The sequence below is a fragment of the Maylandia zebra genome, linkage group LG10 (genome assembly GCF_041146795.1).
Source record: "Maylandia zebra isolate NMK-2024a linkage group LG10, Mzebra_GT3a, whole genome shotgun sequence".
Taxonomy (NCBI): Eukaryota; Metazoa; Chordata; class Actinopteri; order Cichliformes; family Cichlidae; genus Maylandia; species Maylandia zebra.
In genome coordinates, this window is record NC_135176.1 from 4,776,950 (window position 1) to 4,795,500 (window position 18,551).

The following is an 18,551-nucleotide window of genomic DNA, read 5'->3' on the forward strand; positions in this document are numbered from 1 at the left end:
TTGAGGTAACTGGAGAGTGGAGGCAGATGTTCCCATGTCACTTGCTGACAAAAACTAGGGGTGTATGTTTGGGCATTAACCTTTAGGGTTAGCAAAGGGCTGGAAGTTTGATCCCAGGACATGACCCTGACTAGCTCAGCCAAGACCCCCCATTAGCTGTAATTTATCCTGCAGTTGGCACACGGATGTCCTCCTGCTGTGCGGAGGGGCCCGTGGTGGAAGCAGTTTTAAAAGTGCATAAGTTGTATACAAGGCATGAAATTAAGCTTGCACATGCACATCTGAGGCAAGTGATTAGGGGGAGCAGGCGGGTCAGTGGGAGAGATTGGGAATGTTTCAGCTCTTCACACTCTGCTACTATTTATTTTTGTTTCTGCTGCTTTCTCCTCATCTGAGATAGTTAATGTCTGGAAACATTTCTCAAAGTATATGTTGGGCTGTGTTTGAACACAGGAGCTGACTTAAAAAAGCAACGTTTGTGAGTCCCAGCAATGTAACCAAACAAAGCTTTTTCCTCCCCCAGAACATCAGTCAGTGGAAGAAAATTTGAGGAAAAGACGTTATTTTATGTTTACTTCAGTATTCTAAGGAGGATATATGTAGTGGATTAGGAGTTTCTTTATTCTGGATTTTTTCCTTTCATGGAGAAACAGTAGAAGGACATTAGTTATTTATTCTGTCTTTCACTGTGACTGTTAAGTGTTTTTTACTGTTACTTTCTTCTCCGTTCCATAGGCTCTCCTCCTCCCCATCTTTCTCCTTCTTTGTGTTTCTCTCAAAGCTAATAGAGAGTCAGAATTAAAGTGAAGCAGGAGATCAGGTGGGAAGATGAGAAATCAATTAGGCCCGGTGCATCATTATGCATTCACACCCCCCTCTGTGGAGGAAGGACTGTCATTTTGCTACAGAATCAATAGAAATCAAAGATGCGTGTGTCTTTGTGGATGAACGCGTGCACACGCAGTGGCATGGTGCAGCAATGAGAAAGCGAGACAGCTTACCATTTATTTGCAGTCCCTTATCCCCCTTGCCCTCCATCTGTGTTCAAAGATGTCTGATGCTCAGAATCAGAATGGTGACCCACAAACCTGGATTCAGGCTCCTGTGGGGTCTGGGCTGACCTTTTTGATGGGCTGTTTGCTGTAGTGTGGGATAAACAGTCAAGCCATCTAGATTAGGCAATAACCATCAATTTATCAAACACAAAAAGCCAAACAAATCAAGGACTGTTATGGTCGCTCGTGGTAGACACAGCTAGGTACTCGACTGAAAACCTGCAGATTCTCTCATTAAAGTCACATTCTGTTTTCCTTTTTGTATCTGATAAATGTAGTAGATATATTGAAATGGAGAATGAGAGTGGGTGGATAGTTTTCATTTATTGTCTGTTATAAGTGCCGATATTGATATATCAGGAAATGACTAATATTGGCCAATATATCAGCCCTGCAGATGAAGACAGAATGTCATTAAATCGATAAATATATGGGCTTTCACATAAAAATGTATAAAAACAAGACAAATGTTCTCTTTTTCAATTGTTCAGATTAGCATGTGTGGCTAACATGTCTGGTTGAATGAATTTACAAAGCTTAAGCAGTGGTTTTGCTAATAGCCACCTTCATTTTTCATGTATATTTTTAATATAACGGTCAAAATTTTTATTAGAGCTCTGATTTGATTTATTATGTATATTTAATAAGTTTTTAAAAATCAGTTTTATTAGTCCTGTTTTTCTGAGTCCAGAAAACATGTGGTCACCACAGGACAGTCACACTACAGGCATGATTTTATAGAATATCATCCACTATTGGAGATTAAACAACAGAAAGTATTTAAAATGGGCTTAGCCCTAAACATCTGCAGCAGTAATATTAATTCATATAACAGTGGTGGGGAACTACCACATGTCAGCTTATAGTAACTATATAGTAAAATAGTAAATATTTATTTAACTCCAGAAGTAATAATATTTTATAATTCTTTAATAATAATAATAAAAATAATACATTTTATTTATATGTGCCTTTAAAGACCCTCGAGGTACAATAAAATAAAAACACAAGGTAAACAAAAAATGAAAACAAGTATGAAAGTATAAAAGCTAAATAAGGTAAAATAGAGTAAGGTGGAGTCATGATGAAGGGTATGCAATTCTAAATAGATGGGTTTTAAGACACAGTTCAAAAGTAGAGAGAGAGTTTGTAGTCCGGGGATCTGGTGGGAGTGCATCCAAAGCCTCGGGGCAGAACAACTAAAGGCTCTGAGTCTTATGGTAGTCAGGCGAGCAGGTGGAGCAGACAAAAGGGAAGCTGGAGAAGAGCGGAGGGTACGAGGGGGTGAGTACATATGGAGAACATCAGATAAATATGGAGGAGCGAGGTTATGAAGCGCTTTGAAAGTAAGAAACAGGATCTTGAAATTGACACGGAGGTGAATTAGAAGCCAATGGTGTTATATGTTCAGTAGATCTCATTCTGGATATAATACGAGCAGCTGTATTTTGAACTAACTGCAGTTTATGGAGAGATTTACGAGGTAAACCATAGAGAAGAGAGTTAATCTAAACGAGATGTGATAAGAGCATTGACAAGTATGGCGGTACTGTTAGCATATATAAAGGAATTAAAAGAGGCAGCACAAAAAGGGCACGTTTCAATCTGGCTAAATTTGTCACCTAATGCCACTGAATAATCCAAGAAAAATACGGCATTTTATTCTGTGTTACTATGCATTGCATTTAATCGCCTGTCAATTAAATAAAGTCCTAACCACTAAGGCAGTGCGTATGGTATTCTTATAACATTGAGTTGATGCTCAACACAAGCATAAAGTTATGAAGTTATGATTTGTTTAATCACACAGAGCAGGGCTGCCCTACCAGTTAACCGTGTTTGCCAGATGATGTTAGCTACAGTAGCTATGTTTAGCTCATGCATCAAAGGTTTAGTTAATATTACGTGAGCTAATGTGGCTAATGTGTCCAGCTGTTTCTTTGGATTAAAATGAATTCATTTGAAAATAAATGTTTTAATGTAACAAAAAACTTTAATGCATTATCTCAGCTAGAACCATGATTTCTGCCTGAGTCACGTCAGGTAGATTTTCAGTGGTGGTAAAGCTTCCCATGAGCCCACCACATTTCATGATGACATCAAACTGCATCTTTTAGTATTGCTTTGATTCTCAGACCCCGAGAGAAATGACATTGTGGGTTTAATGTCATTTCTCTACTGTCTTTGTTTACTGTCACTGTCTCTAAAATATTTTATTCTCTTGTGCCTTGACTGTTTGAAAGCTGTCATGGAATCAGGCGTTAGTGTTTATTGATGATTTGACTGTTGATAGAAATGCATGTAATGAATTTTGAAGTGTATAGTGCTAATTGAGTTCCTCAAAAGAAATGGGATGTTCTTCAACGGCCAAATCAGTCGCCTGATCTCAACCCAACAGAGCATGCTTTTGCATTATTAAATACAAAACCAAATGCAGAAAGACCCACAAACAAGCAACAAGCAGGTGGCTACAGTAAAGGCCGCTCAAGACAGGAAACACAACATTTGGTGAAGTCAGTGGGTTCTAGGCTCCAGGTATAGCCTTCAGGTGTATTTACATTTAAATTTATGTTTATGAAAATGGGGGGCTGTGTGTAAAAGTTGTTGTAATTCTTAAGTAGTTCATGCAAAACTTTTGTTAAATGTCTTGAATTAGAATAACTTTTGTGAATTAATGTTATGAATTCATTTTTTCAATGTCTGTACTTCAGTCACATGTTGATAAAATAATGGCACATAATGACTGGATTTCAAGATTTTTTTTTTTCTCAATTATGTGCTGCAGTGCCTCCTCAGATTGTGGTTCGACCGCGGGACCAGATCACAACTCCAGGTCGTACCGTAACCTTCCTCTGTGGCACCAAAGGAAACCCTCCGCCAGCCGTCTTCTGGCAAAAAGAAGGCAGCCAGGTGGGAAACGTTCCATGATTTTGTTTACAGTAGTTATGAAACATACTCTAATGAGTCTTTATTATAAAGATTTAATAGGCTTGTTTATGTACAGTTTATGTAAAGTCAAAACATTAGCTGTTTTCCACATTTCAGTACCAGTACTGGCCCCCAAACATCACAAAGCCTTTAATTACCAAGTACATACAGACCTTTACTTTTAACTCCAAGGGATTTGGTGCTAACAGTACTATGTGCATTTTTTAAACCTTTTTCTTTCAAAAAAGTTGATTTTAAGCTATCTGAAAATGTGCTGCACAATAACATCAGCATAAAATAAAGAAAAACCTACAGGTGAATTGCATCATCACAAGCAGGGCTCTGGTAAAGAGGGAAACAGTAAACTCTCATATTGTAATGTGCTATAGATACATTACTTTTTCTTATATTTATTTTACCCAATTTAAAGTAAATCCCAATATAACTTCACACAACTTTTACATTTTTTAAATTTAAAAGAACACCTGACGAGATTAAAAAAGTGCTTTAAATGAGCCTTTATAGGATTTTAATTACCGACTCTGTTTGCATGCCACTTTGCTACATGTGCTTTGAAGAGAGCCAACATTTCCCTTCCTTGTCATGGTCTCTGCTTTTATCATCCTTCGCTGTGTGCTGTAGTTTACTGCCAGAGTGACTCTCTCTCTCACACACACACACACACACACTCACACTTACACTTTCGCATCATCCACACAGTGTATTATTTACCAAAGACCTGCACGTTTTCAGATGTATTGAGACGTGTATGTGTTTGTGGGAGAGAGTCACCCTGTGATAAGCATTGCAGCCTGTTGGAATGCACTGAAAGTCCTGATGAGACTGCGTGGGTGCCTGTAGCTTGGCTTCCAGGTACAGATTAGGGAAACAGGGGGTGGCAGGGTAGGATGGAGAATGTGTGGGAGAGGGAGAACGAGTGTGGAGGAGAGAGATAAAGCAGAGAAAGCATGGAAGACAAGGAGAAGGAAGAGAAGAAGAATGTGGGTAGCTTGTTCGAAATTTTGGCCCCGCTTTCAGCGAAATGCTGAGATTTTTACTGGGTTTACACAGTGATATATGACAAAGAAAAGTAGAAATGAAGGGACGTGTTTGTCATTTATTATTGCACAATAACACAGGCTAAGTGTCTAAGGCTCATTGTGAATCAACCTGTTCTCACTCTATATGCTATCACAGCACCGGTTACCTTGTATTGCAATGCGTATATATACTTTTTTTAACTGATCACCTGAGAAAGATACCATGTGATCACAGGAAGATGTCCTTTTTGTAAAAGAATGCATTTGAACTCTACGGATAATCTTTTTCTAAACCTAATGAAGTACTTTTGGCCCCCAAATCTAATCAAACATGACAACAAAAGTACTTATTATATTGTATCTCATACAAGGAGTGCAGAATTATTAGGCAAGTTGTATTTTTGAGGAATAATTTTATTATTGAACAACAACCATGTTCTCAATGAACCCAAAAAACTCATTAATATCAAAGCTGAATGTTTTTGGAAGTAGTTTTTAGTTTTACTTATTTTAGGGGGATATCTGTGTGTGCAGGTGACTATTACTGTGCATAATTATTAGGCAACTTAACAAAAAACAAATATATACCCATTTCAATGATTTATTTTTACCAGTGAAACCAATATAACATTCACAAATATACATTTCTGACATTCAAAAACAAAACAAAAACAAATCAGCGACCAATATAGCCACCTTTCTTTGCAAGGACACTCAAAAGCCTGCCATCCATGGATTCTGTCAGTGTTTTGATCTGTTCACCATCAACATTGCGTGCAGCAGCAACCACAGCCTCCCAGACACTGTTCAGAGAGGTGTACTGTTTTCCCTCCTTGTAAATCTCACATTTGATGATGGACCACAGGTTCTCAATGGGGTTCAGATCAGGTGAACAAGGAGGCCATGTCATTAGTTTTTCTTCTTTTATACCCTTTCTTGCCAGCCATGCTGTGGAGTACTTGGACGCGTGTGATGGAGCATTGTCCTGCATGAAAATCATGTTTTTCTTAAAGGATGCAGACTTCTTCCTGTACCACTGCTTGAAGAAGGTGTCTTCCAGAAACTGGCAGTAGGACTGGGAGTTGAGCTTGACTCCATCCTCAACCCAAAAAGGCCCCACAAGCTCATCTTTATGATACCAGCCCAAACCAGTACTCCACCTCCACCTTGCTGGCGTCTGAGTCGGACTGGAGCTCTCTGCCCTTTACCAATCCAGCCACGGGCCCATCCATCTGGCCCATCAAGACTCACTCTCATTTCATCAGTCCATAAAACCTTAGAAAAATCAGTCTTGAGATATTTCTTGGCCCAGTCTTGACGTTTCAGCTTGTGTGTCTTGTTCAGTGGTGGTCGTCTTTCAGCCTTTCTTACCTTGGCCATGTCTCTGAGTATTGCACACCTTGTGCTTTTGGGCACTCCAGTGATGTTGCAGCTCTGAAATATGGCCAAACTGGTGGCAAGTGGCATCTTGGCAGCTGCACGCTTGACTTTTCTCAGTTCATGGGCAGTTATTTTGCGCCTTGGTTTTTCCACACGCTTCTTGCGACCCTGTTGACCATTTTGAATGAAACGCTTGATTGTTCGATGATCACGCTTCAGAAGCTTTGCAATTTTGAGACTGCTGCATCCCTCTGCAAGGTATCTCACTATTTTTGACTTTTCTGAGCCTGTCAAGTCCTTCTTTTGACCCATTTTGCCAAAGGAAAGGACGTTGCCTAATAATTATGCACACCTGATATAGGGTGTTGATGTCATTAGACCACACCCCTTCTCATTACAGAGATGCACATCACCTAATGTGCTTAATTGGTAGTAGGCTTTCGAGCCTATACAGCTTGGAGTAAGACAACATGCATGAAGAGGATGATGTGGACAAAATACTCATTTGCCTAATAATTCTGCACTCCCTGTATTTGATATTTGATACTTCATTATTTGGTAGTATGACTTGGTTCTGAGACCTCCGGACCTTTCTTGACATTTTGTCGCATTTTCATGAGAAATGGGGAGCATGGGAGCTTTTCCCCCTTCCCACCCTGTTTGTCGGCGGCAGCTCAAAATATGTGCATCCAACCTTACTGCACAAGAAGATGAATTCTGATTTTTTTTATGCCTTATATCATATTTTTGAGTCATCGGCTAATGTGCAGAGCTTGACTTTTTCACCTGCCTGAGCAGAAAAAAAGCAGAATTACAATTAAAATTAAAATTAAAACAGAAATAGCAGCATGGTGGTTAGCACTGTTGTCTCACAGCTAGCAAGTCTTGAGTTCACCAGCAGGCCAAGGTCTTTCTGTGTGGAGTTTGCATATTCTCCCTGTGTTTGCATGGGTTCTCTCCGGGCACTCTGGCTTCCTCCCACAGTCCAAAGACATGCATTTAGTGGGGAAAGGTTAACTGGAAACTCTAAATTGCCTATAGGTGCAAATGAGGGTATGAATGTGAGTGCAAATGGTTGTCTGTTTCTATCTGTTATCCCTGCAACAGACTGTGTTAGACCTGTCCAGGGTAAACCCTGCCTCTCGCCCTGAGGCTCCAGCACAAGGCTCCAAATACCTTTCAAACTTCTCAGCTTGTCCTTCACTCATTTTCAGTCCAGTCCTTGTACTCGAGTATTTTCAGAGAACTCTTCATATGTTAAGCCAGTTAACACTGACATATGAATCATAAAAATGGCACATAATGCATGAGATGAAGCAGTTTTGTGTCCATGCAAAACAGGCAACTTGGAAAAGATCCTATTTAAATTGTGTTTTTAAGACACTTCGCATAAAATTGTTGAATGGTTGCTTGATAGTTTCACAACTTGCCATTTTAATGTTGGCCCTGTTTCAGCCCACATAAAATAATGAAACGACTCCTGTGGTCATTTTCTTCTCCAGATCTTGCTGTTCCCTGTCCAGGAGCCATCACAGTCAGGACGATTCACAGTGTCACTGAGTGGTGAGCTGACCATCAATGATGTCCAAGTTGAAGACTCTGGCTATTACATCTGCCAGGCCATCAGCGTGGCTGGAAGCATCCTGACCAAAGCCCTGCTCGAGGTAGAAAGTGGTGAGTATAGAAATATGAGATCATAGCTCACAGTATAAACAAATTAAACTTAATGGTGCTAACATTAAAACGACAGCTAAATTATATATGGAGAAAAACTAGACTATCTCAGTCCTTTCATATTGATTCAGTCTCCATTTTCTGTTCAAAATCAGTGTTTTTCTTGGCTTCGGGTATTTATACATAGACTCAAGATCTAAGTTTAGTTAAAATGACATCTTGACATCATAACAATCACTGTCCTACAAAGTAATATAATTAGAAAACCTATATGCTTTCCAAGAAAATGTAGCTGTGAGAGGACACGACTGAACAAAAGAGCAGCAGAAATTGACATATGGTAACTGTGCACATATCACTGACACTTGTGCATCCAGTTTAACCCAATACTTTAAGAACTCTGAGGAAAAAAAGTGCTGAAGTTAACAATGTGTCATATTTGACGTTGTCTTGTTACATTGTTTTCAGATTCTGATTTGATTAATCATTCTTCACGACCATGCCCCACATGTGCACCAGTAGAAGTACGAAAAAGTTGTCATCCATCTTAAATTAAACATCCTTTTTTCCCAAATAAACAAACAGCAGGAGCCCTATCTGATGTAATCAAAAGGGACATATGATGATAGTTCTATGCAAATAACCTTGCTGCAACATATGCTCTCCTCGCTGCATCCTTTCCAGTGTGGCAGTAAACAGGGATTTTGTTCAGCTCCATCTAGACTAACTCCTGTGTTGGGTGTGTTCACATTTCCAGTTTAGCTTCAGTTAGCTGATGATATCAGAGCTTTCGACGGCTCAGAATACAAATGAGGGTATACAACGTGACTGTGGGCCAGTGGTAAATAGTAAGGTTCTATTTTGGGGTATCATGTTGTGGGTTTGTGTTCAACTTGTTCCACTTCTATTTATAAATGTGCAGGAATTTACTTGGCTTATCTAAACTGATCGTAACTCAGTTGCTAGTTGGCAACACATGTGCCATTCTGTTTACATTTGAGCTTGAGCCTACAGCCGTGCAGCTGTGGAGCACACCCATATATGACTATGACTTTCTCTGAGATCACCGTCTATGGCTTCAACACAGATGTAATGAGGCAGTGTGATAATTTGCAGGTGACAGACCCACATGCAAACTCCCAAGGCTGACTGAATATTTAGATATATATATTTTTGTTAAGGTCAGATGCCAAGGACAAAATTCACAAAGGAAACCAAACAAGTCCAGACGCCCCAAGAATAACTGAGAAAGCATGAGAGAGATTATGCAAAATGAGACAGGACTATTTATACGCACACTGAGGCCAGTCAGGGGGAATGGACGCAGCTGGGGAAAACATAACATGAGTGTAGTCTGGATAACAATAGTAGTGGGGAAGCAACACAAACGGAAATGAAAATTAAATTCTGCAAGCACAGCTGTCAACTTGTCAAACTAAAATTTAACAACAACTAAAGGCTCCAAATACTAAGATCCAAATATGATAAACAAAAATTCTAAAGAGATACAAGAACCTAAACGTTAATAATAAATTCCATAAATACTCAACTGGAAGTGAAAGACGGAAACGCTCAGCCTGATATAATTATGATGATAATCATTACAAACCACACAGGCAAGGAGGACTTAAAAATAACACAGTCCAAAACAAACCCTCAAATCAATGGAAAATTTAACTCAAACTATTTATAAAAATGTGAGCTCATTTTTATCTCCTCTTCCTGTAAGCTTCTTCCCCTTCACCACACCTCTGACAATAAAACCTTCTGTTATCTCTCATTTTGAGACAATGAATCAGTGAAGCTGTTCAGCACACGTCTTCATTTCAAAGAGTCAAAAGGGTGTGAGAATCAATTTGCCTGCATGCATAGCCACACATCCACATTCCCAAAAGTGGCCTCGTAGATGAGGGAGATTTGAGTCTAATAATCTAATCTAACCTAATCTAATGACTTTAGCTTTCATTGCTGGATGAGATGGAGATATAAAGTACATGCTTGTCAGTATTTTGTCTTTAACAAACCAACTCATGAAATATTCAACAGATAAATTATGCAATTAAATATTCTTTAAATAATATCTATACTTTAACTGGTTTAAAGTTATTGAAAATATCTTACGTTGCATGGTTACCTAAAGACATTTAAAATCCAATATAAAAATTCATTCAGCCACTACTCGGTGCGATGCAGCGGTCCATGACTGACAGGAGGTCACTCTAGCCACACATTCCTGCCTGAGACAAATCTGTGCCATTGATTTGCATGTTGAAGTGGAGCAGCAGCAGAGAAAGGTAACCTGAGAGCCTTTGGCAGTAAATGTTCTCTTATAGTGATACTTTACATTCCACATGAGAGAAAATGTGGTTTCATGGGTCAGTATGAACATCTGTAACCCCGAGATTACACACGCTTGACTTTAGTGTGTTTTTCTCTGTGACTTTGGTTTCATTATAACTGCTTTCAGAAACCAAAGTAGACCTCAGAGAGAAATATCACCTACAGCTGGCACTGTAATATATACGAAGACAAACCCTGTTGATGAGGCATTTTCTCCTGGTCGAAGGTCACCTTTAAATGACAATATTTGATGTTACATTTATTTTGAAAGAATTCATATCAAATAAGAGACAACATGCATTGTCCATTATTGAGAATCATAATTCTGTGTTAGCCTGTGACAATGTCCTGCATATTCACTATTCCAAACTTTATCTGTTTTCAAAAAGCTTATCAGGTTATCAGATCAGAGAAATCATGTTGGCATAGGGTGTCACAGTTTGCACTGGCAGACTGTGTGGAGAGAGGAGGAGGACCTAAATGCAGACATTTAGAGCGAATCTATAATTTAACAAAGGGCGATCCGTTTATTTGTGGCTGGGAAAAAGGTACAAAAAAAAAGACAGATTAACACTAAGGCAAAACTAATTAGAGCTAAACTGTGAGAAACTAAATGCTAAACACAAGAGACCAAGAACATAAAACCCTGAACATGATGAAAACCTGGAAACATGGAGGCATGGAAACATGACATGAACTCAACAGACCAACAGACAAGGAATGAATGAAAACACACAGATTAAATGCACACAGGAGGTGATCAGGGGAAGTGGAAACACATGGGGAAACAGCTGATTAGAATAAATATAATGACACTACAGGGGAAGTGAAACCAAACACAATGAACATGGAACACCAGCCCTCTTCAGAATAAAACGGGAAGCATAATGAGATGCAGACATGCCATTACGAGCTTGACAACATAGGACACGCAGACATGAAACACATGAAGGGCGAGGGAGACTTAAACACATGAAGGGCGAGGGAGACTTAAACACAGGGGTGAAGACACAAGGAGAATCTAATAAGCAATAAAGTATGGCAGGGCAACATCGGGCAAAATAGAAATGAACTTAGATAAGCTGATGAACATCAAAATAGAATAAAACTCAAAGTGCTGGGTCAAATGACCCAGGATCGGAACACACAGACTCTGAATAGAGCCAGCCAGCCTAAAACCAGGAACTCTCATGTTGTCAGGTGATAGTGCAAACAACTGCTTCACCATTCTCACAGTGCCTTAATTGCCTCTTGGGGATAAATAAAGTCTTTCTGATTCTTTCTGATGAAAAACCCCATATAATGTCACATCAGATTACTTGGAAAAAATTTAAGCAAAAAATTTAAGCTATCTAAAGCAAAATTAGATCTAATTTTTTATTTTTAATGTAATGGCATCTTTGGAAATTTCAATAGTTGTGTTTGTTTGTCTTGCTGCTTAGAAGATCTATACCAGTCTCTTGTGTCAATGGTGATGATGATGAAGCCAATGAAAAGTGTGGATTCACCTTAGTTTACTACTAAACTGCAGTACTGTGTGTGGTTCTGGAAACTTTTTCTTGTCGAATTGCCACAAATCTAACAAAGACTCTAGACCCAAAACTCAACATTTACTAATAATGTCGTCATAGTAACCTCTTGACAAGTAAATAATAATAATACTGTTTGAAATCTCTGTAATATTTGTTGTTTGTTGATTTGGTGTGTTGTTGGACGAGTCTGGCAACGCATCAAAATTATTTGGACATCTGAGAATAGTAATTTTTACTTTTTGAAAGGCTCCGTCAAAAGATTGTTCTTTCACAGATCCTCTACACGTAAAAGTATAAAGAGCTTGCAACACCAGTAATTATAGTAGTTTTATTGAACACTGAAACAAACTTATATGTCCGTCTCATTGTCTTAGACATGACTATCTGTAGATTTCTACTTTCTGCAGAACACAGAGACAGACAGTGATAGATCACAAAGATCCTTTGAATAATGACAATAAACTTTCTGCTACTTTCGTGATGGTAGGCAGTGGGACAGTTTATGAAGTTTGTTTTCTGAAGTTTCAACTGCTATAATATTGTGGTTTTTGGTGCAAGAAGTGAAGCTAGGTTAATAAATTAATAAACTGGATTGATAGACTATTGGCCTGATGAAATACCCGCTAATTATTGGTTATATTAAGTATCACACAGAAAAACCAGGGGAAATTGTGAAATTGAAGGCACCAATACCACAAACATGGTCAAGAGGTTAAGTTCTAGCCGGCTTTATAAGCTTTCACCTGTCAGTCAAGCAACTGTGTCCGCAATTTGAAATCAAGTGTTTAACTTTTAAAAAATCCCTCTGGAATTATTTTTACAGACCTATAAAAATACTTTTTCTTCTGTTAAATTGAGCATTTTACCCAGGGAGCAAAATCTTAGGTGTCATTACATATAAAATGATTTAGATGTTTGCGTCCTTTCGAATACTTTCTAGGCTTTTGATCATTTGCATTTATGCTAGATAAAGTGTAGTGGTGCAAACGCTTCAGTACAGTGAAGTAATCACCTTTGGTTCAAATCCCATCCTTATGTGAATGTTCTATGTTCCTACAGCACCTTCAGACCGGGTCCCTCCCATCATCCGCCAAGGACCAGCCAATCACACATTAGCTCCTGGATCCATGGCTCAGTTACACTGTCACATCATGGGCAACCCCATGCCCAGCATACAATGGGAAAAAGATGGCCAAAGGATCCTGGGAAATGATGGTCGAATCAGCTTGATGGAAAATGGAACTTTTCAGATCACCAACCTCCAGGTACTGGAATAAGACTCATACTCTTACATTCATTTGCTGTTTAATAACAATGCAAATATAGTGCGTTTCATTTTTTTCCAATCCCATGTTAACGAAGCCGTTTGCTTTTTAAACTCGCGGCTTTTCTATGATGACATTCAGCAGTGTGTATTTTATAGTCCCTGTAATCCCACCACACTCATTAAAATGTATCCACTGTCTGCATGTATCAGTATTAGCACATCAAACATGATGTAGTTTACAGAAGATAAACCTAATCCAAGAGATAAAACAACAGCTTTAATTCCAGGAAAGTATGAAGCATTTAAACAGAGGACAATTTTACGGTTGACTCAGACGATGAGTTTTTATGAGCGGAGGAGAGGTGGGGAACATTGAGGTGTGATCAACATGACAATGAGCGTGTGAGGCCATTAGCGGTCGTTAGCGCCGTCTTACTCCATGCTAATGAAATCTATTCTGCCCAGAATTCCCTCCTGGGTACGAAGCAGCACCTGAGGTCACCGCAGCCTCGAAGAGACTCGAGGAGGCGTGCGCATTAATTGATTGTGGGTTCTCAATGATTAACGATCGCTGAGACTTGTAATTAAATCCTCAATGCATCAGTACAAGTGAGGACTGGATGAATAAAAGAGAGGGCTAGAAACTGAGAAACAGGGGTGAGGGAGAGGATAGAAGCAGAAATAGCTGAGACTCAGAGGCCTAAAGTACATTTTAAGATGCATTTGTGTCATGGTGGAATAAAAGGAAATGTCTTGACAGCTGAGAGCACCATCTTGGAAGTGCTCAGCCTTTGGAACTCATTTGAAGCTGTCAGACAGCATGTTGAAGTTCTCATCAGACTTCAATTCATTTTGATCTGGAACATCAAAACCAATGGTATTTATGGCCTAAGACTGCAGGAACAAGATCACAGAATTACACATAAAAATTATTCATTTTGAAATGTTGTTCCATAAACTTAAGAAGATGCCTTGTCAGTGATGTCATACATTTTTTTGTGGAGTCCATCACTAACACAAGGAATCAAGACCCAGAGTCATGTCGAAATCCATCGTCTGTGTTGCTGTACAGGCAAGTGGTTTGAGCTGTAATGACGGTAGAAAAAATCCCAAAATACAGTCATCCAAGCAGCTCTCCTGCTGTGAACTAACGTCCTTTCATTTAGTACACAGGCTCGTCATCTTATAATATTAATTTGTAGAGAATTTACCTGTAGAGTCGATAAAGTGCATTGAAAAGAAAGTTGTTTCATTTTGATTATGTTAGCATGACAGCATGTGAATATTTAACCCAGCTGTCACTAAACAGGATGTAGATCTGATATATAATATGTTTTATAGGTCTTTGGTAACGAACTAAAGGTCTGGGTAAATGTTTAACCCAGTAATGGTTAAGTAATCCAGGATTTTTGCTTATGAAAGTAGATATCTTGACATTTCGGCAACAAATACAAAGACAAAATAATTATTTTGACATTGAAGTTTGGATTTAAAAAAAAACACATTTTGTATTGGACACTAAAATTTTAGTAGCAGATCATTCAGATCACATACGTTGTGAGATGGGATTCAGTAGGTGCCCACCCACACCCACACTGGAACCACCGACAAGAGTTTTTGACATGCTTTGAGCCATACTCCCTCTCAGTGTCTCAGAAAAACCCAATAACTTTTCATTCTGTTCTATTTACATGCTGCCTAATAATGTGTTTAAAAGATGCCATTGTGACAGGAAGTAATGCTATTTGTTACATCATAGCTTCATTGCTACATTGATAATCCATCAGCTATAAAGATATTTCATTCATTGCCACAAATGTCAACACATTTTATCAACATAGTCCAGTTCCATCAAATGTCCCATAAATGAAATGCAGTCGTTTTGAAAGGAACCTGTTACTGATGACGATGATGATGATGATGATGATGATGATGATGATGATGATGATGAAAAACAGAACAGGGGACATATCAGCTCTGGGTGCTGCAGCACCTGCCACTGTATATCTCAGGGGACTCAGCTATAAGTCTTCTCATGTAGGCTAACCAAGTGACACACACTGTGGTTAAACATCCATTTGACCCATGGCATAGGATTATAAGAGATTCAATTCAAATAAAGTCTTTTAGATAATCCCCAAAGTTTGATTCTCTTCATCTGGACGCAGCGTTTTCAGTGGGAGAAACGTTTCGTTACTCATCCAAGTGACTTCTTCAGTCTCAGCTGACTGCAGGTTTCCCCAACCTTATAAACAGTACATTTGCATAATGACTGAAACCAGCCCACTGAAGGAACAATGGGCTGGGAGGTCATTTCCTTCATCATTATTATATTATTATCATTAATATGCAAATTCCCATGACCATAGAAGTCACCTGGATGAGTGAGAAAACGTTTCTCCCACTGAAAACGCTGCATCCAGATGAAGAGAATCAAACTTTGGGGATTTACTTACCTGGATGATTGAGCATGCATCAAGATGTTTTAGATAATGGGACTAAACTGCTTTGTTGTTGGTGATATTTTTTATTATACAAGGATTGGCTGTGGACAATGTGTCAAAGCAATGAAAAGAAGTTGCTAAGAAACAGATTTTCTTTTTCTTAATAATATATGTTAAAATAGGTAAAGGCAAATGTTTACAATGCTTTTTCAGTGATTGATTTTTTTTTTTTGTTGCCATCTACACTGACAGTTGTTAAACCTGGGGTAGTTTAAAAGATTCATAATGCTCATTTTAAAAAGCTCTTCTATGAATTAGCTCTAAAGTCTAAACATATTAAATACCAAAATAAGCATAACCTTTAAAATGGACAAACAATGAAATCAGACATTTAACTCAGTATAAATAAGTCAATTTCCGCTGTGCCCCTGGAGTAGGACAGATGGTCTGTTTGTTCCTTGTACCCTGGCAATGAGGAGATGCCATTATCCTGGGATCTCTGCCAGACACACTCTATCGTTGTCCGTCACTTTGGTGCCAAGACTCCCAGGCCAGACGGGACGTGTATGTGTGTGTGTGTATGGCGCTGCTAAATCGTAGCAGGCCGTGGGGTACGTTATAGGGGCTATTAATGTTAGATAAATAAGGAAGCGAAACAGGTGAAGGCCAACAAAGCCTGGGGAGTGTGAGAAGGACTACATGGACACAGCTAAACAGATTTCTGGGAGTAATCAGATTAAAGCAGGAAATCAAATTCCTATGTTGACTTTAAATCCCGGCATACACGCGTTATAGTTGATAATCAGATTTTCCTTCTGCACACACCCAAAAATAGGCTCTGACATCATTATCACCCTTCTGGCTGCTGATGTGCAGGATGTTCATGCTGGTGCTTTTGGGATGGGGTGCAGGTGGAGGGTAAATGAAAAAGGCACCGATGTTCACATTGCTCTGTAGGACTGCCAGATTATTTCTGCAGATTGTATAAAAAAATATCTCAAAGATCAAATATGTGCTATTTAAAGCATAAAAAATAAACATTGACATGTGCCTTCTTTAGGATTGGCGCTCCTCCCTTCTGCTCTCCTCTTGCCTCATACATTTTTTAGAAATGTGTTTTGCGCGCTTGCCCAAAGCTGCCAGCCTTGATTAATAGTCAGGTGTCCCAGCTATTTACCCCACCCACCCTCTGTGCGGAGTCCCTATCCACCGATCAAATGCTACCATCTGGGGGCCCCCTTTTTCCCCTCAGACAGACGCACAAGCCGGCCTACAGGTCAACTCAAGGTCAGGGCCTCTAGAAAGAGGAGAGATGAGTCACCCTGAGCAGGAGGGGAGAGGGACTGAGCGTGTGCACAGTGATCAGCGAGGCATTAGGTGTGAGAGGTTCTGCTGTCCACATCTTCTGCATAATGTGAAAGGTTTTCATTGCAAGTAAAATGAGCTGATGTGGCAGAATAAGTGAGTAAGGGAAGGCTAATTGTGTTTGCAGTGGATTTATCAATTGCCATGTAAATTGATGAACTACTGAAACATCTCACAGCAAGCAGCTGAAAAACTAACTGCAACCACACACACAGAGCTGGAAATAATTATGTATAGAGCCAGGAGGCCTCGTAGGCGTAACTTATATTAACCACAGTCTTTTGTCTTCATCATTTATTGCAAACTGAGCTGTGACACATGGAGTTTTAAATGTGTGTTAATGCAAATAGTTTGTTTGACATATTTTCTCACATAAAAGCACGTATTACCTCTTTCCCATCAATACAGTAACAATCGCCAAGGAGTTCAAGGGAGCAGAGGGTAGTTGCCTTCTGAGGTTGCAGCCCAAGAAGCCCTGACATTATAAGCACTCTTTCTTCACCAATAGGAGCGCTAACATGACCTAATAGCCAGCTGGAATTTGGCACAGTAACAACTACAACAACATCAATAAGACTTTTTTTTTTTTTTGGAGCTGTGTGTTTGCTCTGTGTCGTAGGTTTTATGATGAAAACAGAGTCGGAGAAACATGCTTTTATGCTTTTTTTTATATATAGGTTTAATAGTTGCTAGTGCTGCAAAAGTATATTATTACTTACACCAATCAATTCACATCAGTAGTGTGCTACAGACCTATCCTGGTGTCAGAGCTAACGGGAAATTTAAGACACCTGGTGATGTAGATTCCTCTGATCTAGGACTTTGTGTTATTTACCAGCATGTATGCTATTTGATTAGCCAAGTGGTGGGTGCTCCGTTTACTTAAGTACACATCTCAGTATGTTATGGCTCACACACAGTAAATATTCCCACCCCTTTCTTGATGTTTTAGCACTGTTTAACACTAACACTGAATATGAGATGATTTTTAACAGAATGAATGAAATGAATAAGTGGTCAACCTGAAGGGATAAAGTTTAAGTAATTAAAAAGCATGTTTAGAGGCACTGCTCTTGCAAACTGCTGCTACCTTTAGTGTCACAGTGAAAGACCCCCTAGCAGCTTCTTCTTGTAAGCAATTTCACAGCCCACCTAGCTTTTGGCTTGCTTTTCCAAAAACTTAATAGTATTCAGCTAAACACACACTCGTACACACAGGCACATTTATCACACACTTCTTAATTACATCTGCTCATAGCCTGTCCAGAATGCTAAGTAGCTGTTGAGTAGAAAGACTGGTGCCTCAGACATTTCTAGACCTCTAGCTGGTCATTAAAATTCTGTCCTTTGATCCTTTGCTTTAACTCTCCTCCTTAGATGAGAAACATAAAAGCCACCAGCTTGACTTTAGCTTTGACTTCAGATAGGTCCACTGAGATTCTATCATTTATGGAGGAAAATAAAATAACTGCATTTGACAACATCCCTGAAGTAGAAGTTAATTAAAACAGATGTTATGTTGAGGT

The 18,551-nt window shown here is 39.1% G+C and overlaps 1 protein-coding gene across 5 annotated transcripts in view; it reads left to right on the forward strand.

The window, feature by feature from the left end:
- The window catches only part of robo3 (roundabout, axon guidance receptor, homolog 3 (Drosophila)), a 172,494-nt gene that overhangs the window by 134,000 nt on the left and 19,943 nt on the right, over window positions 1-18,551 (forward strand). For all 5 annotated transcript variants that reach the window (XM_076888924.1, XM_076888926.1, XM_004567445.3 and 2 more), the window contains exons 7-9: window positions 3,841-3,965; window positions 7,906-8,077; window positions 13,009-13,214. In XM_076888924.1, the coding sequence (XP_076745039.1) occupies window positions 3,841-3,965; window positions 7,906-8,077; window positions 13,009-13,214 (503 nt within the window). The remainder of the gene's footprint in view (window positions 1-3,840; window positions 3,966-7,905; window positions 8,078-13,008; window positions 13,215-18,551) is intronic.